Genomic DNA, 18778 nt, shown 5'->3' on the forward strand with positions numbered 1-18778 from the left:
AGGAACCAGGAACCCACAGGAAATCCACACCTTCAGAAACCCACCCCTGTCCCAGAGTAAAAACCAGGAACCCACAGGAAACCCACACTTCCAGAAACCCATCTCTGGTCCAGAGGCTGAGGAGAAAAGTCCTTCCTCATGTACAGAACAGAAAAACACCCGCTACAATCACACCTCACTGACAGTCTCCAGAGCCCTGAAAACCCCAAGGAATTATTGCAGCCAAGGTTAAGGATCAGAAAGGAGGAAGAGGAGGGATCTGCCCCCAGCCAATACTGCCAAACCACAGGCAGTTGTTCTCTTCCCAGTGCCTCAGTTTTCCTATCTCCAAAATGGGGCTAATCCCAAGTAAATCTGTTTATGGGAGGTGTGTCTGCAAGGAAACATTAAATTGGGAAGCACAAGCCCATCAGCCCCTGGGACTTCCCACATTCACCTTTATTTTTACCCTAATTAATGCCTCAGATTTGGTCTTGGCTGCCTGCCCTGTTCCCATTGAAAATCTCCTCGTGTTCAGCTCCTGTGTTCAGCATCCTCCTGCGATGTGTTGCCATGGAAAAAAATAAGCCATGACATCACCTCCACAAATAAAGCTGCAAAACCCCAAAGTTCACCTGTGGGGCTGGGAGGGGCTCTCACCTCTGAGCAGGAAACTTAATTAGATGGGAAAGCATTGGATGACAATATTTGATAATTATGGGGTTTACTTTTAAGGTAAAAACAAACCACAGACAGGTGTGTAAAGAGCAATAGTGAAGCGTCTGGCCCTGCTTGGGACAAGATTTCTCAGCACAAAAGGAAATAACAGTTCAGATGAAAGTTTCAGGCTGTGGGAACAAACGAAGTGGCTCCATGTCTCCAGTAAAAAAGAGAGGGAATATTGAGACAAGGAAATAACCCTCAGCTTGGGAACTTCTAGCTGGTGCCTGTGGGCTTGGCCATTTTACTGGCCCTGCTGCATGTAACAAAAACACAAATTCAGACCCTCATCAAAGGCTGCTCCTTCAAACAAGGTTCAAGGAAGGGAAGAGCAGCCCAGTGAGGAAATCCCACAGGCTCTTCCCACACTTTTTTCCTTTCTACTTTCCCTTTTACTCCCCTTTATTCCAGGAGCTTTAAAGAACAGGTTTGATACTGGGTCTAAGCCAGATCCTGCCCTACAGTAAGAGACAGGACAGAAGTGACTCATCCAGCTCCTGCCACTTCTACACCTCTGTGACTCATCTTACAACCCCATTTTCATCTACACCTCTGTTCCAGAGAGACAGAGCTGCTGTTCCCTCTCAAATGTCACAGCATCTGTGTGATTTCCCCCAGCCTCAGCTCTCAAAGGGACTCCATTCCATGGGAAACAGAAGCCCCAGCCCCACACCAAAGAGGGGGGCAGAGCCTACACCAGACAGCATGGCAGAGTCTGACCCCAAACCCCCCACACCACATGGGGGACTGAGCCCCACATCGTGCAAGGCACAGTCTGACCCTCAGACCTTTCCAAGACACATAGGGAAAGAGCCCACACCAGACAGCAGAGCCTGACCCCAGCCCCACATCACACAGAGGGTCTGACCCCAGCCTCCCACCATACAGGGGTCACAGCCCCCCCACAAGGTAGCATGGCACAGCCTGACCTCCCAGCCCTAGACCATACAAGGGCCCAAGCCCCAGCACTAGATCATACCGGGATCACAGCCCCATCCTCACACTACACAGTGCCCCCTGCCCCCACCTCACACTGCCCAGACCCTTCAAGCCCATTGCCCCCGCCGCCCCCGGAACGCGCTGCCCCCGGAACGCGGGTGCGCGGCCGCGGTTGCCCTGGCGCGGGCGGTGCCGCGCGCGCGCGCAAGCGCCGCTCCCGCCCGGCGCCATCGCGGCTGAGCGGCCACCCCGGGCCGGCCATGGCCACCGACTCATGGGCCCTGGCCGTGGACGAGCAGGAGGCGGCGGCAGAGTCGGTGAGTGCCCGCCGAGGGCTGCGGGGACTCGGGATGATCAGGCCCAGATCAGCGGCGCGGGGTTCCCGGGGCCGCGTGGCCGCCTTCTCACAAGAAAACAGCGATCGCAGAAAACCCTTTTTTCGCCCCATTTTCTGCCGCGGGGGCAGGGAGGACCCCATGCCGTCACGGGGATGTCCCTGGGCTTGGGCTCTTCCTTTAGAAGCAAAAAAAAAAAAAAAATCCCCCTTTTTATTTTTTATTTATTATTTTTTTAAAATTTGTTTTCCTTCATCTGTTTTTCGCGTATCCAAAGGGCAGAGGCGTCCCTGCCCTCCCCCTCCCCCTCTATCCTTACACAGCACCGATTCAGGCACCCACCGAGCCTCAGTTGTGTCTTCCAGCATCCAAAAAAAAAGTCCCTTTTTCTCTCATTTTCTTAGGATCTACAGTCGTTCTAAACATATTGTGTTTTCTGTTTTCCCCCTCACCCTCCATCCAGACACAGCACCGTTTCAGGCACCCACCCAGCCTCAGCTCTTGTCTTCCAGCTTCCAAAAAAAATCCCTTTTTGTCTCCTTTTTTTTTATTACAAGATCTAATTTTGTTCCTAGAAAATGGTGTTTTTCTGAGCCTCCAAGTGCTGCATTGGGCATGGAGAGCGTTCACTGAGCCCCTGGATGTGGGGAGCACCCTCGAGGCTGCTCTCCCTGGCATATCACAAATGGTGAAACAAACTCATCCTGGCAGACCTTGTGCCACCCGGGAGTGTGCTTGAATCCTGTCTCCCTCTTGGGATGTTGATTTTTTTTCTCCCATTTTCCATCAGCAGAGCTATTGGTGGAGACTGAAGATTCCTGGAGAGAAAACAGCTCCTTCTTTGTATTGTCATTACAGATTAGAAAAACTTGTATTTCTGTTAAACCTCTTGCTTAGAAATAGTTGTATTTGCCTTAAAACTCTTGAAATCAAGTTAATCTCATACTTTCATCCCTTCCCATCGAGCAGGGTTTGGGCTGGGGCTTGTGCAATACTTAATAAATCCAAAGCTCAGGTTTTCCCTGCTGGAATTAGAATGTAGGAAGCCTTTGAATTTCTCTGATTTTGTGTTTTTCCTCATTTCTAGCTGAGCACTTTACACCTGAAGGATGAAAAAACCAAACCAGATGCCAATGGTGAGTTCCAACTGCTCAAGTAGGCTTGGAATGGGTGGAATATTTTCCCGTGGGGTTCCAAGCGCTGCTGCCAAAGTAAATTCCTGATAAATAATGAAATTCCAGAAGAGGGAAAGACAAAGCTGAGATTAGACAGCAGCAAAGACTAAATATTTTGCTGTCTTCAGGGAGCTCTGTGAGCAGAATCTGTTGGTGTGGTTGATAAACTCCACTTTGAGCTGGAACTTGGGTTTTCTCTGCACAGCAATGGAGCAGGGCAGTTGTCATCAGGAAAATTAGCTGTTTTGTAGCTTTTCCCACAATATTCCCAAGCTCCATGGGTGTGGGCTGTCTCTGAGGCCTGACCTCATGTGTGCCCCCCAAAACTGTTTTAATTTAGGTGCCGTTGTCAAGGCTGATGACAACGTGGAAAAGACAGAGGATGAGGAGAAGGGTAAGTGCCTCCTTGAAAAATGCTTTGTCAAAGAAATTAATATAATTATCAATTATAGTTATATTAATTTAATATATACTTAAAGTAAGTCTGCCTTATGTCCCAGGACAGCTGATCTTGTATCCTGCTCCCCAGGACTTAATTGTAAGACATGTCCTTCCTCCATAATACTTTTAAAGCCATTGTGTTCTGTAATAACTTGGGAGACTCCTGGATTAGAGTGGAGAGAAATAAGGGTGTAGCAGTATCCTCAAGGCAGGACTGGATACAGGAGCAGTTGGATGACCTGGAGCTGGGATTGCTGTAGCAACCAACATGTTGCTTTTATGCCATGGCTGTTCCGAGGTGGGTAATGGCTTGGAGTCTCAGAATGTGGTTTTAGGAAACAGATTTAGTAGCAAAACCCCAAAGTGCAGCAGTTTAACCTCATTTCGGTCTCACTTATCCTCAGCCTTTGCAGTGTTTCAATCCTGGAGTCTTTTAAAGTACCATTTATCCTCAAACTTCCCTTAGAAATAAAAATAAAGCCCTAAAAGGTGTCTGCCCATGTGTCAGAGTGAGGCTTGAAGGGGCCCTTTACCCTGTCCCAGATAGAAACTAAGCTAAAATGTCTTAGATAAGCAGAGTTCTGGATCTGTTAAAGTCCTCCTTAAAACAGTGCTCGCTTGATTCATCTTCCTGGATATTAAATGCGAATCCCTGGGATCTCTTGATGTCTCATTCAGAACATTAAATGTGAATCCCTGGAATGTCATGATCCAGGAAGCTAGAGCTCTTTAAGCCATTACTCTCTAATGAAGAATTTTGTCCCTTTTAACTGGCTCGGCATTTCAGTGAGAGCAACACCTGGAACAGGCTGGGACTGATGGATCTATGTTTTCCACCTCCTTTCCCAGAGGACAGAGCTGCCCAGTCCTTGCTGAACAAGCTGATCCGCAGTAACCTGGTTGACACCACGAATCAGGTGGAGGTGCTGCAGAGGGACCCCACATCACCCCTTTACTCCGTCAAGTCTTTCGAGGAGCTGCGCCTGTAAGTGCCTGCTGGGATGAGCCAGAGCCTTCTCCGCATGGAGCTGTGGAGTCCTGGGACCAGAAATATTAAACAGGCTCCCTTCTGGCTGTATTTTTCAGTCAATTTTAGGAAGCCTCAAACTTAGGGAGAGCAGCTATGACTCAGTTTTGTGAGACTGACAGCAGATGTGAGTTTGGAGCCCATCAGGTAGTTGGAACCTCTCATTGTGTCCTGAAAAATTCCCTGGTTGCACAGGAGATACCACTTAAATGTGCATGGATCTGCGTTTCAGGTTACTGCCAATTTGTCATTAATAAATGAGCGTATAATTTGTATTTAAATGCAAGAAGAGTTGTTTTATTTGGGGGCCTTGTGAAGGTGTCCAGCTGAAACAAGCAGTGAATAGCACAAAGAGAAAAGCTTTTCTCTCCCAGCAATACTGGCTTTATGTACTGGAGAGACCACTAACATAAGTATTTTCTGACGCTTCCCATTGACAACCTTTACCAGTGCAGCTTTCAACTGATATCTGTATTTAAGGCATGTATATAAAATAATGTGCTAAAGAGTCTGTCCCATTAGATTGTTGTGGTTACTCTGATCTCAGGTTTGTTGCTCTACAAGTTCCACAGGGAAATGGGAACTGAGGAGCCTTCTCCCAGTGAAATGTCAGGATGCTGTTTTGCTTTGTTAATGTTAGTGGTTGAATGTGGACAAAAAAAAAAGGCTGACATCCTGCAGTGCCTGTTAGACTAATTCCTGTATTTCAAAAGGCAAACAATCCCAGGGAGTTAATGACAGGAGCAGCCAGACTAATTGAGTCTTCATTTTGTTATGACTCGGTGTATCCTTGGCAACTGGTGCGGAATTGGGCTTTGTCTGTCCTTGCTTGGAGCAGCTCAAGGTTACATTTTCAAAGAGCTTTTGTTCCAGCCATCAGTGGAAAGTAATACAGCATTTTTGCAAAAGCATGTTGTGCTGAGTAGGAAGTTATTGCAGTGGGAAATGTGCGCAGGAAACCTGTAACCTGCTTTGAAAGGAGAGCACTGGCAGCATCCAGGAAGCACTTGGGGATCATCAGCTGAGACTTCCCAGCACCATAACCTGGATTGAGGTTGTTCAGGGATCTCCTTGTCCACACAAGTGTCTGATGAGAGTAGAAAGGTCCCTTGAGAAAAAGCAATAGGTGAGAATTTGTTGACCAGCAGTGTCACTGCACAATTTTGGGTGTGAGGGCTGAGTTGTACCCATGGATCACAAGGTGTAGTCACAGCAAACTAATTATCAGTCATTTCCCTCAGCCAGCATCACTCTGATGTTCCAACGTCAGTTGTATTACAGAATCCGCGTGACCTAAAGTCCTTGCAATGATCTCACGATGTTTCTCTTCATCCAGTTCCTCACGTACTGAGGTCACTTTGTCCTGTGTTTGAGGCGTCAAGGAGTGATAATTTTGGCACCAAGATTAGGCATGGCTGAGGAAATGGGATTGGCCTGAAGGACAGGATTAATGCTCCTGCTCTGGGATTCCTGGATAGTCTGAAAAGCTGCTTTGGAACAAGCAGTTCTGGCCTTAGACACAGGGTTTGCCCTGGAGCCGGGACAGGCAGGCTGAGTGGTAAATCCAGGGGTTCTTGCAAAGCTTCCTTTCCAGACTTCCTGTGGTCACTTGTAACTTCCAGATGCTGATCATAGTTGCTTCACTAGTGGGACTGCAGCAGGGACAGCCCTAGGTCATCTTGTCAGGTTTTTTTCTCACCTTTTTGAACGCAAATGAAAACCAAATGTACTTTAAAAGGTCATGATATAAAAATTCCTATTTTCAGGAAACCACAGCTCCTGCAAGGAGTCTATGCCATGGGCTTCAACAGACCATCTAAGATCCAAGAGAATGCCCTGCCCATGATGCTTGCTGAACCGTACGTGCACATTCTTCCCACTGTCTTCTAGTATGGAAGGATTTGAAAGGCTTAGCGTGCTTTTCCTGGACTTTGGATGGGAGGCGGTGATGGGGAAGCTGTCAGGGTATGGACTAAGGGTTCCCATGCCAGAGTGTTTCTGTGGTCATGAACTATGTGACACCAGCCTTGGATTTGTCATTTTCCTAGGGCCGGTACCAAACACTCAGTGCTGTGGTGTTTGGCTGTGGTCAATCCCATTTTCTTCATCAGTTTGGGGAGAAATAATGTGAAATAGCTCAGAAATCCTGGGTGGGTGGGGAATAGCTGAGGTGCTGCACTGCCTGCGTGGCTGGTTTTCCTTTCTACAGCCCTGAGCTGGAATGTGTAAGGTACTGAGACATTGGGGGAGACATGAAATGGGAAAGTACTGACAGATAATCACAGTTCTCATTGCAAATCTCCATAATCAAGAGATGTTGACAGAGACAGTTGGGCAGGAAGTAATTTCTACCCCATGGAGCGTAGCTGGTCAAATTAGCTGCCAGTCCAGAGCAAGGGGAAAGCTAGCAGGTACCAAAATGCCACACACCGTGTTTTCTGTCTCACCCAACCCTGGGAGTGTGTTGTTTATGGGGTTCACCCTTTGAGCCTGTGTCTGCTGTGCCCTGCAGCCCTCAGAACCTGATCGCACAATCGCAGTCCGGTACTGGCAAGACAGCTGCCTTTGTCCTGGCCATGCTTAGCCGTGTTGAACCCGGAAACAAGTATCCCCAGGTGAAGTTTCTAGGATGTGGCTGTTCCATGATGGATATTCTGTGGATGGGCCGTTCGGTGGTGGTGCAGTGCCATCTAGTGAAGAGCCTGGAATGTAAATTCATGGCATGATGGAGCCATTATGTTGTTTCTTCTGTAAACTGCTTAACGGGGATGGACATTTGGGGATCTGTTAAAATGCCTTTAGTGCAAAAGGCGTGGATTTTGCTCAAAACTTATTCCTTTCAGTCCTTCCCGTGCATCACACAGGATGCCATTGGTCTCTGAGGAGTTAAATCATTCTGGGAAGAATTAAATCAGAGAAGTATTGCAGGCTCAAGGGAGTTGGGAAATTGGATTTGGGATGGAAAGAAAATATCTGACAACAGAGCCTGGAAAAGGACTTTTTTAACCCAGTTTCCTTATGGGGTAGTTGAAAAACTGTTCAGCTACTTGCATGTTTTCCTGAGAAGAACTTCAGCAAAGATTTTAAAAAGCAAATGTGGCAGTGTTGCCCTGGATGTTGATGATCTCAAACTTGTTATCCTGTCCCTGCAGTGTTTGTGCCTTTCCCCAACATACGAGCTGGCACTTCAAACAGGAAAAGTGATTGAACAAATGGGAAACTTTTATCCGGAGCTGAAACTTGCATATGCTGTCCGAGGCAACAAATGTGAGTAGGGGGAAGGAATGAGAAAATGATGTTTCTTAGGTGCACCAGGAGATGAAATAGGCTGGATCAGAGAGGGGCAGAGCATTTCCCTATGTGCACAGCCATCCTACAACAGCCTTCCTTTGTATCTTGGCAGTGGAGAGAGGGCAGAAGATCTCGGAGCAGATTGTAATCGGCACACCCGGCACCGTGCTGGACTGGTGTTCCAAACTGAAATTCATAGATCCCAAGAAGATCAAAGTGTTTGTCTTGGATGAGGCCGATGTGATGATCGCGACCCAGGGCCACCAGGACCAGAGCATCCGCATTCAGAGGTAGGGACTTGGACCATAGGGACAGCAGGGCTGGAGTCTTGACTGGTGTCTTCACTGATGATGCAAAAAGATTAAAATTATAGATTTAGCACTAATTCATATGGTTATTAGAGGCATAATGCCAGGGGATGACAAGCAGTTCCATTTCCTTATAGAATAAAAAGATTGTCCCTGGAGCAGGGCTTATTCCTCTTTAGAAGGCAAGTCTGAGTGCTTCTGGTCTGTGAGGGAGTGATCAGGGGTGGGTAAGATTAGTGTTAGTCTTTCCAGCCTCTAAAATACCTGGTTCCAAGGTTATGGTTCTGCTTTCCCTGCAGCATTAATCCCATCAGGATATCAGGAGACGATGGTGGTATGTGGGAACTCTGCCCATTTCCCTCTCTCTTGCAGAATGCTCCCTAGGGACTGCCAGATGCTGCTGTTTTCAGCCACCTTTGAGGATTCTGTGTGGAAGTTTGCTCAAAAAGTTGTTCCTGACCCAAACATTATCAAACTGAAGCGTGAGGAGGAGACCCTGGATACCATCAAGCAGTATTATGTCCTGTGCAACAACAGAGATGAGAAGTTCAGAGCTCTCTGCAATATCTACGGTGCGATCACCATTGCCCAGGCCATGATCTTCTGCCATGTGAGTGCTTCCAGGGAATGTTAGCCCCAGTGACCCCTGCCCAAACCATTCTGTGGTTCTGTAGTGGTTGCTTGTGTCAAAAAACTGGCCAGACATGGTTTTCAGAAAGAAACCGAGAACATAAATTGCCCTTTTTGGCATTTCTGGCTTTCTCTTAGAGTGAAATCTTGAGAGCCAGGTTAGCACTGGCTGGTTTGTTTCCCTGGGATTGTCCATCCAAGAGACCACACTGGTCACTTTTACTCCTGAATAGTCATTTTATTTCCCAAAGTCCTCTGAAACAAAGATCAGAGTAACACACAGTTTTACAAACCAAAGTATACTTGGAATTACTGCAGGGAAAAAACCAGTGAGGTTGGAAAATGGATGAAAATCAGGCAGAATGAGGGATGGGGAAATTTTTTGCTTCTGTGGCTGATACAGAGCTGTCCCCTCATGTAATTGGGGATACAGTTCTGGAGTCTCCCTGTGGATCATACTGAGACTTTGTTTTCTTTTTTCGGAAGCCACCATAACAACTTTTAGGGAAGAACCCGTGCTGACAGCACAGAACAGCCAGGTAAAATGAGCTCAGACAGGGTAAAACTGGAGTCTGCTATAGCAGTTTGCTTTTAGGCGTCTCAGGACGTAATTGGAGCTCAAAAAACTGCATCATAACTGGGATTTATTTAATCAAGGCTGTGTAGAGCCTCCGTGGGATTTCACAACTACACTGAGCTCTAACCCTGCCATTTGCCAAGCTGAGTAGTTGTGTTTTTGTGACCATTTACATGAGTTTTTGGTGTACATGTGTCATACCAGTCTCCAGCAGATTGAAATTCAAGGAGCAGAGGACAAAGAAAAGGTGTCCTTTTCTTAATCAAGGGCTCCTGTAGGGGCAGAGGCCCATTTTCCTTATTGTGATACAGTTTGTAACAGGGAGGGAGTGGGCACAGCACTTAAAAGCTGTTTCCTTTTGAGACACAAACACAGATGCTGAGCTTCCAGTGTCCCCCGGAGAGGTTTATTCCTGCTTTCCAGCATTAAAACTCCCTCTCAACTTTGGGCTGTGTGTTCCAGACTCGGAAGACAGCGGGGTGGCTGGCAGCAGAGCTGTCCAGGGAAGGCCATCAGGTGGCCTTGCTTAGCGGGGAGATGATGGTGGAGCAAAGAGCTGCTGTGATCGAGCGCTTCCGAGAGGGCAAGGAGAAGGTGCTGGTGACCACAAACGTCTGTGCCAGAGGTAGGACATGGTAGAGCGGGACCAGCGTGGGCTGGAAGGCAGTGCTTCCTAAGACAACACACCCCTGGCCAGCTTGCAGGGAGAATTTCCATCCTCAGATATTCCAGTCGGGACAAATTAGTGTCCTTACAGTAAAGGATTCCTTGTTGGCTTCCTGTAGCTTGAGATGGAAAAATCCATCCCGTGAGAATTTTCTGCTTCTGGCACCAAGCCTGGCTTGTGCTGCTGACCCTCGGGGTTTGCAATAAACATGCTGAAGTATAGAAAGCTGAAAAACAGTGAAATCCAGTTCACTATTCCAGTAGGAATTTGTGTTGCAATTTGACATCCTAGAACAGTTAAGACAGGATAGTCTTTGGAAAAAAAACAAGTGGTTCTTGGAGCTTCACAGAGGAGCAGAGAATTTCCAAAGTATTTAAGTGCTGGTTAAAGCATCTCCAGTTGCTTTTCCTTTGGCCGTTTCAGTGGGATTTTCTACACTAACTAGATAGTTTTTTTATTTTCAAGTACCCTGTGAGAATATTGCGGAAAAAGCTCCATTACAGAGATTGAGGAGGCTATTCCTGCTCTAAAAGGATTTAAATGTAGTTGTATAACATGATTTCTTTTTGTCAGGGATCGATGTAGAACAGGTCTCTGTTGTTATCAATTTTGACCTTCCTGTGGATAAAGATGGGAATCCAGATAACGAGACCTACCTGCACCGGATCGGCCGCACCGGTCGCTTTGGCAAGCGAGGACTGGCCATTAACATGGTGGACAGCAAGCACAGCATGAACATTCTCAACAGAATCCAGGAACATTTCAGTACGTACCCCCAGGCTTTCTCCCATCTCTAAAATCGTGGAATTCCTGCAGAATTCTCAGGAGTTGGATGCTGAGCAGATCTAATGGGTGTTTGTTGAGCCTTAAACTGGTGGCAGAGGAGCACAGCAGGTGTTTGGTGTAGTGTCACTTGGGGTTGTGGCCTGCTGCCTGTGACATAAGTCAAGCTGTGTTTGCACATTCCAGAGATGGGTAACACTGGAGTACCCAGATGGGCTTCTGATAAAAGGAAAAAGTTTTAATTTATACTTTTAAAACCCAGCTGAACATTCCTTGATAAACTAAAACTCCTCAAGTCCAGCTAAGGAGAGCAGCGTTCCCTTCTCTGTGTTTTATGAAATCTAACTTATTTCTCATCTTTCCCAGACAAAAAGATAAACAAATTGGATACTGATGACTTGGATGAAATTGAGAAGATAAATAACTGAAATAGCTGCTGGAACTGGTGTGTGCCCTGCTGTGGAAGCTCTCCCACTACAATTGGATCAGCGTTTGGATTGGCACAGCCTCTCAGCTCGTCCCGAAAAGGACTCTTCAAGATATGAGTACACAAAAATTACCTCATTTTCAAAATTGCAGTTGGACTTCAAATTGTGCAACTATGGGGAGGAAGAGGAAATGTTTACAGAAGCTTTTAACATTTCTTAGTTTAGCCTTAAAATGGGATGATCTTTGGAATTCTGAGAAATACATTTGCCAAAAGAGGGGCAATCTGGAATTATCTAAAATTTAAAAAGGAAAAAAGAAACATTATTGCCTTTAATTGGAATAATGTGCAGCATGAACCTGATCAGTTTAAATTTAACAGCTGAATATATAATGGATATAAGTAAAGAAAAAACAAAAACCCAAACAAGGCAGCTGGTTTTTGGCTAAATACTCAACTTATACAAACTAGGATGTCATTCTCTTGGCACTCCCCTGAGCTCTTTAAGTCTCATTTCTGGCTTCCTGATGGATTTGCCCTACTTTTCCTTACGTATATTGTCCTGAGGATGTTTCCAGTAGCTCCTACTTGCAAACACAGGTGCCGTGTTGCTTTTGCTGGGCAGTATTTTCTTTTCCCTTGTCCTGGATTTGTTGGAGCGGCCGCTCCCCGTGACAGGGGGTGGTGGTGACATGTTTAACATGGCTAAGGTGTGGGTGGGTGGGGTGGGAGGGGCAATATGAAGGGAACTGTACTAATTAATTGTCTGCTTAAAATCCCCTCTGTGAATTAAATTCCCCCATGTGATTCAGTTCCCTATGCTGTGAAACTCAGCATGGATAAGGTACACAGCTGCTGGGCTTCACCCATCAGTTATATAGGAATAAAAGAAACAAAAGATCACAATAGCCTGTATTGACCAAGAAACTTACCTTTAGAACACCAAGTTTACCTGTTACAATACCAGAGTTTTGAGTTAAATTGCTCAGCCAAATTGCAGGTGGGAAGTGCTCCACAGTGCAAAATAGGTCATTGGTCCCTGTCCTGGGGTGTTCTATGGAGGAGGTAGGATTCACAGTTCCTGGAGAAGAAAGGATTTACACCTCCTGTGTGTTGGGACCATTCTGGTGCGCACAGCTGGAAGCCTGTGGGCTGTTGCCCAGCCCAGTTTCCCAGTTTCAGAAGGAGGCTCCTGAACTAGAATTTAGGGTGCACAGCTCTCTGTTGGGGGGAAATGGGACAAGCGTTGAGCAGCCATGGCCCTGCTACTCAGTGTGGGAATCATGTCAAAGCAAATGTATAAATTGTAAATTTAAACTATGACTTGTTTTCTTTGCAATTCTGGCCACCATATTCTGTTCAAAGACAGGAACATGGATCCTTTTACCAAGTAAAAAAAGGCTCATTTAAAATGTACCTAAAATTTTAGGAAATTGTGCACCCTTTTATCAATTTGTATAAAAGCTTTAGTGAAGAAAAAAAAACGCTTAAAATTAAACTTTTTGTATTCTGGGGTGTATCTATTTTTATTCTGTTGGAATCCTATTTAAAGTGGCAGGTGAGTGAGTGCTTGCGTGTCGAGTGGAAGACTTGATTTTATCACCTACTTTCCCAGTACAGCTGAATGACCTGGTGACAGCAGAGTATTGGGCTGAATTGTCATGGAAGCTGCTGCTGGTCCTGTGTGCTGTTTCTAATGTACTTTTAATTGGAATAAAGAACACATACCGAATGATCCCTTTGCTGATTTCTTGCTTGAATGCTCTGTTGGTGTTTAAAAGCCTCAGGTAAGGACATTCCCAGCCAGGAGTCATGGTAAGTTTTCTATTTATGACCACCTCATTCTGTGACAGACTGAATTTCAATGCTGAAATCCTTAAAAGATTCCCACAAGGAACTTAATTAAGTGATGTCACACAATAAATGAGATCAGATAAATATTGTTCTTCCCCCCAGTGCTTCTTGTGATGGACTTTTTGCTTCTAAAACCTCCCCAGAAGAGTTTTGAAGGGAAGAGAAGGAGGACTGAGGGAGAAAATAGTTGTTTTCCCTGCACTGTGCTTGCCTAGATAAAGACTTCATGTGGCTTTTGGACAAAGAAATCATTAAAATGCTCATCTTTGGAGATGCTGTAGTCTGGATGAGGTGGTTAGAACAACTCATCCAGCTTTATCTTAGATATGCAGGAGGAACATCCTCCAGCATGAGAAGTCCACTGTGATCCAGGTTATTATGTTATCTTACTCTTCTGTTCTTGCTTAGAGCATCAGCCCCTGCACTTTCACATCTCCATGGTGGTCCCTGTGTCTGATAACAGCTTGTCACTGATCCAAACTGCTTCCTCCCTCACTGCTGTGTTGTATCCAACACAGGATGGAGATCCAAACTCCAGGAAAGCCAGTGCAAGGTGGTGTGGAGGGCAGCTGACTGTCCAATGGCTGATTTGGGCAATCCCTGAGCTATCTGCCATCAAATTATTGGCTGTACTATCACAGGATGGAAACACTCTGAAATGGTGAAGTAACACAGTACACAACAGTCAGAACAAGGGATTTAGCCACCTAATGCTGAAGGGAATATAGAAAATCATTCCTTTTCCTGAGCTACTTTGCTCCCCTCTATGGTTTGGTTGAAGGCATCCATGTGTTTCAGTATCTGGGATTGTTGCTGTGCAATTCCATCACCCACAGCAGCAGGTAACTGTTCCATCAGGTACTGGTTTTATAAAGCCATGGACCCTGAATGCTTATTTAACATCAGATACTACACTTGTGATCAGCACCAGCATCAGCTTTCTGCTCCTGTTGTGTTTCTGCTCCTGAGCTGGGCTGGTTTGGCAGTTACACTGAGGTTCGAAATAATAAACTGGGTTTGCCTCAAACCATTTAAAGTCGCTCATCTCTGTAGTAAGTGATCAATTTTTTAAGTAGATTGAATTATTTGAATTTCCATTAGATACTAGAAAATATTTCTTTTTTTTTAGCACAAGCATACTGTAGTTACCTAAACCTGCCAAGCCACCCAAACAGCCTTTTAATGATGGTTTAGTAAAAGATGGTGTGAGCCAATTCCTCAGTCAAATCCCATTAATACATTTTTATTTTAAAATTCCCCAAACAACATTTTGCTTCTTGGACTAACTCACTGCAGTGTAAAGGTGTTAAATGGAGTTATTTGTAACATCCCTTCTTAACTATTCATCTATTCTTACCTACAGATCACACAAGCTGAACGAGAGAAGGAAAACTAAGGAGAAAATCCTGCTGTTCACCAAGACAAAGTAATAACTATTTATTCTTTAAAAAGTGATTTAGTCACAGTAAAGAGCTGGACTGAGGTTACCCAGAAAGAGCTGAGCCCTCACAGGTATTTTACAATCAGTCTTGCAATGTAATACTTCCTAATAACCCATTAATGTGTTAATACTCTTACTTCCAGATGGTTTAGGGGTTTAAGCTCCTTTTCAGTCTCTTGACGTTTAGGATGATGATCAGCTACTGAGTCCTGCAGGTAAAACAGTTCTGTTTCTACCTTCCCAAATAGGTGCATCCAGATCCACTCTGGGAAGTAGTACCTTCCCAAAACAGAGAAAAGGACAAGAGGAGAGGTCTTAGAAACTTAAGTTTTCAAAAAAGAACATCAGCAACTTCAACAAACCAAAAAGGATGAAGGTTGGTGGCACTCAGGAAGCAATTTATGATGGCACAGGTGAAACAAGCTGCTCTTTATGATGCAGGTTTATACACCTGAAATACTATTTCTCAACATCCATAACTCTGCTTCATGGGAATTTGTGAAAGATGGCTAGAGTAGGCCCAGGAAACATCAGACTCAGTTTTTTAGAAGAAGCAATGCATCCCACTCAGCAGAACGACCCATCTCCGTGTGCCTAAAGATCTGCTGCATCGTGCTGCTTGTCCTGTCGAATGCACAGCACAGACTTGTGGAGGATCCCACATTCGTGGAGGGACTTTGTAAGGTCAGAGAAGCTCCTCCGGGGCACTTCCATCGTTTCAATGCTGCAGTGTTGGTAGTTGGCCAACAATTTCTGTCCTGCCATGGCAAGGACTGTCAGGAGACTGTCAGAGGGCTTGAAGTGGTGCTCAAACCTCTGGCCAGAGGGAGATCGGACCGCAAGCAGCACGTGGGGCTCTTCTAAGCTTAGAGGGGACATGGAAGGGCTCTCCTGCCTCATTTCCCTTCCCCGCTTCTCAGGGGGACAGTGCATGTGGGAGCTCTCCTCAGCGGGAACATCGCTTCCTGACAATGTGCTGCCAGATCCCTGTTCTCCAGACAGAGTTTTGCTGAATTTCAGAGCGTCCTTCTGCCCCTCACTCACTTCCAGCCGGTCGGTCTGTTGAGCCAGAGCTTCCATGGCATTGCTCCCTACGCCCTTCCAGCCGATGGAGGGGAGCACCCGATACTTGTTCAGGGAAGAGGAGGTCTTCAAAGGCACTTGCTGCAGGAGCTCTGGGATTTCCTCAGGAGACACCTGGGTGGGTGGGAACACCAGTTTTGTGAGTGGTGCTCTCTGGCTGCTCACTAATCCCCGAGGAGAGGCTGCCAGTGGGGAAGAAGGCACTTGACATGGACAGGCTTCCACGTCCTGAGGGTGGCTGAAGCTTGGCCTTCTGCGTCCCTTGGCAGATTTGGGCCTGGTGACGTGCATGGTGACAGTGTTGGCCCACAGGAGAGCGGCTGTGCTCGGAGGGAAGCAGAGCTGAGCTAGTGCTGTGTCCAGGAAAGCCACTGTGGCCATGGCACCTGCAGGCTGTGAGCAAAGGGAAAAGTTACAGGAACTGGCCAGGAAGCTTCTAGAGGGTTTAATCTCCCTATGGCTCCCACTATGGCTGTGCTGTGTGTCAGCTAAAAAGAGAATAAATGTGGTGGATCACTGTGTGGGCAATCCTGCGGTGCAGTAAGGGCAGTGGGAGACGTGTTATTTATAGGGGCTAGATTTGTCAGGAGTTGTGTAAAGTTGACCCAGAGCATCAGGAAGTTGTGCCCTTCCCCACTGAAAGTAAGTTTTTTGATGGAAAGAACAATTTATTTTTTTATTCTGAAGCTGGAAACTCAGTGCAAATGGGAGATGGGTAAACTTCAAAGCACAGCCCTGGCCTTTTCACTGTTCCTGCAGTGGCAGATTGAGTTCCCCTTGTGGATTTTGGGGTAAGATTGACTACGCTTTGCTTTTTAAACATCTCTGAAGATCCTTGAGGTTGAAAACCCTGATTCAATACAGAGAAACTCATTCTAACCCTTCCGTGACCAAAAGCTGCTTAACAGAATGATTTACCCAAGGGAATGGCTGGAGCTGTGACAGGGGAGAGTTAGGTTGGATCTCAGGAAAAGGTTCTTCCTCCAGAGGGTGGTTGTGCACTGAACAGGCTCCCCAGGGCAGTGGGCACAGCCCCAAGGCTGCCAGAGCTCCAGCAGCATTTGTACAACACTTTCAGGGACATGGAGGGATGGTTGGAGTGTCCTGTGCAGGGCCAGGGGTTGGACTGGATGGTCCTTGTGGGTCCCTTCCAGCTCAGGATATTCTGTGAATGTGATGCAACCTCCACTAAAGATAAAGCCATGTTCTGCTGCATGTTCCCCAAGTTAAGCTGCGCTCAGAGCACTTGGCTGTACCAGGACAGACCTTGTGACAGCCCAGCCAGCCGGGTCGCAACTTCACAACAACCCTTTGAGAAGTGCCACAGGGTCACACACCCCTCCTTCCATTCCTGTGGTTTGCATGGCAGCATTTATCAAGGGAAAAAGAAAATCAACTTGGATTGCTTGGCATTCTCCAGAAATGACAGTGGGACTCAGCTGCTGTTTGTCACCTCAGCACAGGGCGGGGTCTGTGCAAACCTCACAGTGTTCAACAAAGCCAAGTGCAAAATCTTAGAGCTGGGTCAGGACAATCCCAAGGCACACCTGGGTGGAGAAGGGATGGAGAGCGGCCCTGCAGGGAAGGACCTGGGGGTGCTGGGGGATGAAGAGCTGAACATGCCCTGTCCATGTGTGCTCACAGCCCAGAAACCCCCTGTGCCCTGGGCTGATCCCCCAGTGTGGGCAGCAGGGGAGGGAGGGATCCTGCCCCTCTGTCCCCTCATGTGGGACCCTCCTGCAGAGCTGCCTCCAGCCCTGGGGAACAGCACAGCAAGGTCGTGGAGCTGCTGGAGCCAGTCCAGAGGAGGCACCAAGAGGATCAGAGGGATGGAGCGGCTCTGATATGGGGGAAGGCTGGGAGAATTGGGATTGTTCAGCCTGGAGAAGAAAAGGCTTCAGGGTGACCTGATTGTGGTCTTTCATTACCTGAGGGAACCGACAAGAAACATATAGAGAGTATTTACAAGGTCCTGGAGTGACAGGACAAGGGGAAATGGCTTCCCACTGCCAGAGGGCAGGGTCAGATGGGTTATTGGGAAGAAATTCTTCCCTGTGAGGGTGGTGAGACCCTGGCACAGGTTGCCCAGAGAAGCTGTGGCTGCCCCATCCCTGGAAGTGTCCAAGGCCAGGTTGGACAGAGCTTGGAGTAACTTGGGCTAGTGGAAGGTGTCCCTGCCCATGGTAGGGGGTAGGACTGGAGGAGCTTTAAGGTCCCTTCCAACCTAAACCATCCGGGGATTCTATTCTAAATCAAATAGAGGGAACAGCCTTGGTGGTGCTTTGCCAGCAATGTGTTATTTACCACTCAATTTCTCCTCCAGCTCTGTGAAATGGAAACGCTCAGCAAGACAGAGTCCTAGCACACCCTGCCCAGCCCCAGCTGACAGACCTGTCCCTCCTTAGCCTCCAGCAGAGCCAGACAGGGACACCCACCCTGGTGACTCATCCCAGTTTCCCAGGAGCTTGTGGGAGGGAGGGGAGTGTGTGCCTTCCCCTTAGTGCTCCTAACAAATAAACTCCAAGGCAACAAGGCAATGAGGAAGGACTTCCAAGCCCAGGGGAGCACTTACAGATATCACCAGTGACACTGCCAATTCCAAGAACTAAAACCTCAAACAACTAACCTGTGAGAAACCATAGTGGGACCCTCCTGTCACGGCCTGTACCACTGCAGCACAGTGTATGTCAAAGATTAACCAAGGGGAGATGCCTAAAATATGGTGCCTGGGGAGGGGTTGGGATGGGAAACAGCAGCCAGGTGCCCCCAAAATAGTGACACCAGGGCCTGGGAGGGTGAGAACTCCAAATCCCAGCCCTACATCACAGAATGGGTGAGGCTGGAAGGGACCACAGTGGCTCATCTAGTCCCACCTCCCTGCTCCAGCGGGGTCATCCCAGAGCACATGGCACTGGTTTGTGTCCAGACGGTTCTGGAAGTCTCCAGTGAGGGAGACTCCAAACTCTCTCTGGGCAACCTGTGCCAGGGCATGTAAAAAAGTTCTTCCTCATGTTCAGGTGGAACTTCCTGGGCATCAGTTCCTGCCTGTTCTGTCTTGTCCTGGTGAGGGCTGGCCCAGCCCAGCCCAGCCCAGCCCCACA

General features: G+C 47.2%; 2 protein-coding genes across 3 annotated transcripts in view; one reads left to right on the forward strand and one right to left on the reverse strand.

Moving 5' to 3' along the window:
• The first annotated feature begins 1840 nt into the window (after positions 1 to 1840).
• On the forward strand, positions 1841 to 12160 carry LOC113972307 (ATP-dependent RNA helicase DDX19B). Its single transcript, XM_027693227.1, has 12 exons — positions 1841 to 1955; positions 3061 to 3109; positions 3489 to 3542; positions 4439 to 4574; positions 6383 to 6475; positions 7129 to 7231; positions 7769 to 7883; positions 8020 to 8197; positions 8588 to 8825; positions 9885 to 10047; positions 10663 to 10854; positions 11239 to 12160. The coding sequence occupies exons 1-12, from the start codon at positions 1899 to 1901 to the stop codon at positions 11298 to 11300; spliced, it is 1440 nt and encodes a 479-aa protein (XP_027549028.1). The 5' UTR covers positions 1841 to 1898; the 3' UTR covers positions 11301 to 12160.
• A 2220-nt stretch (positions 12161 to 14380) lies between these two features.
• Positions 14381 to 18778, reverse strand: part of UBXN10 (UBX domain protein 10) — a 22278-nt gene continuing 17880 nt past the window's right edge. Inside the window, exons 1-2 of one of the 2 annotated variants that reach the window (XM_027693229.1) lie at positions 18304 to 18441; positions 14381 to 16070 (exon numbers count right to left, since the gene is read on the reverse strand). In XM_027693229.1, the coding sequence (XP_027549030.1) occupies positions 15189 to 16058 (870 nt within the window). In that variant the 5' untranslated portion in view covers positions 16059 to 16070; positions 18304 to 18441 and the 3' untranslated portion in view covers positions 14381 to 15188. Of the gene's footprint in view, positions 16071 to 18303; positions 18442 to 18778 lie in introns of those variants that run through there. The other variant, XM_027693230.1, reaches the window with a different exon arrangement.

Source organism: Neopelma chrysocephalum, unplaced genomic scaffold (genome assembly GCF_003984885.1).
Source record: "Neopelma chrysocephalum unplaced genomic scaffold, ASM398488v2 Primary Assembly neopelma1_90, whole genome shotgun sequence".
NCBI classification, from domain to species: Eukaryota; Metazoa; Chordata; class Aves; order Passeriformes; family Pipridae; genus Neopelma; species Neopelma chrysocephalum.

Coding starts and splice junctions, on each gene's coding strand:
- LOC113972307 (XM_027693227.1), top strand. CDS start 1,899: ATGGCCACCGACTCATGGGCCCTGGCCGTGGACGAGCAGGAGGCGGCG. Junction 4,575..6,382: donor TCTTTCGAGGAGCTGCGCCT/GTAAGTGCCTGC, acceptor TCCTATTTTCAG/GAAACCACAGCTCCTGCAAG. Junction 10,048..10,662: donor CACAAACGTCTGTGCCAGAG/GTAGGACATGGT, acceptor TCTTTTTGTCAG/GGATCGATGTAGAACAGGTC.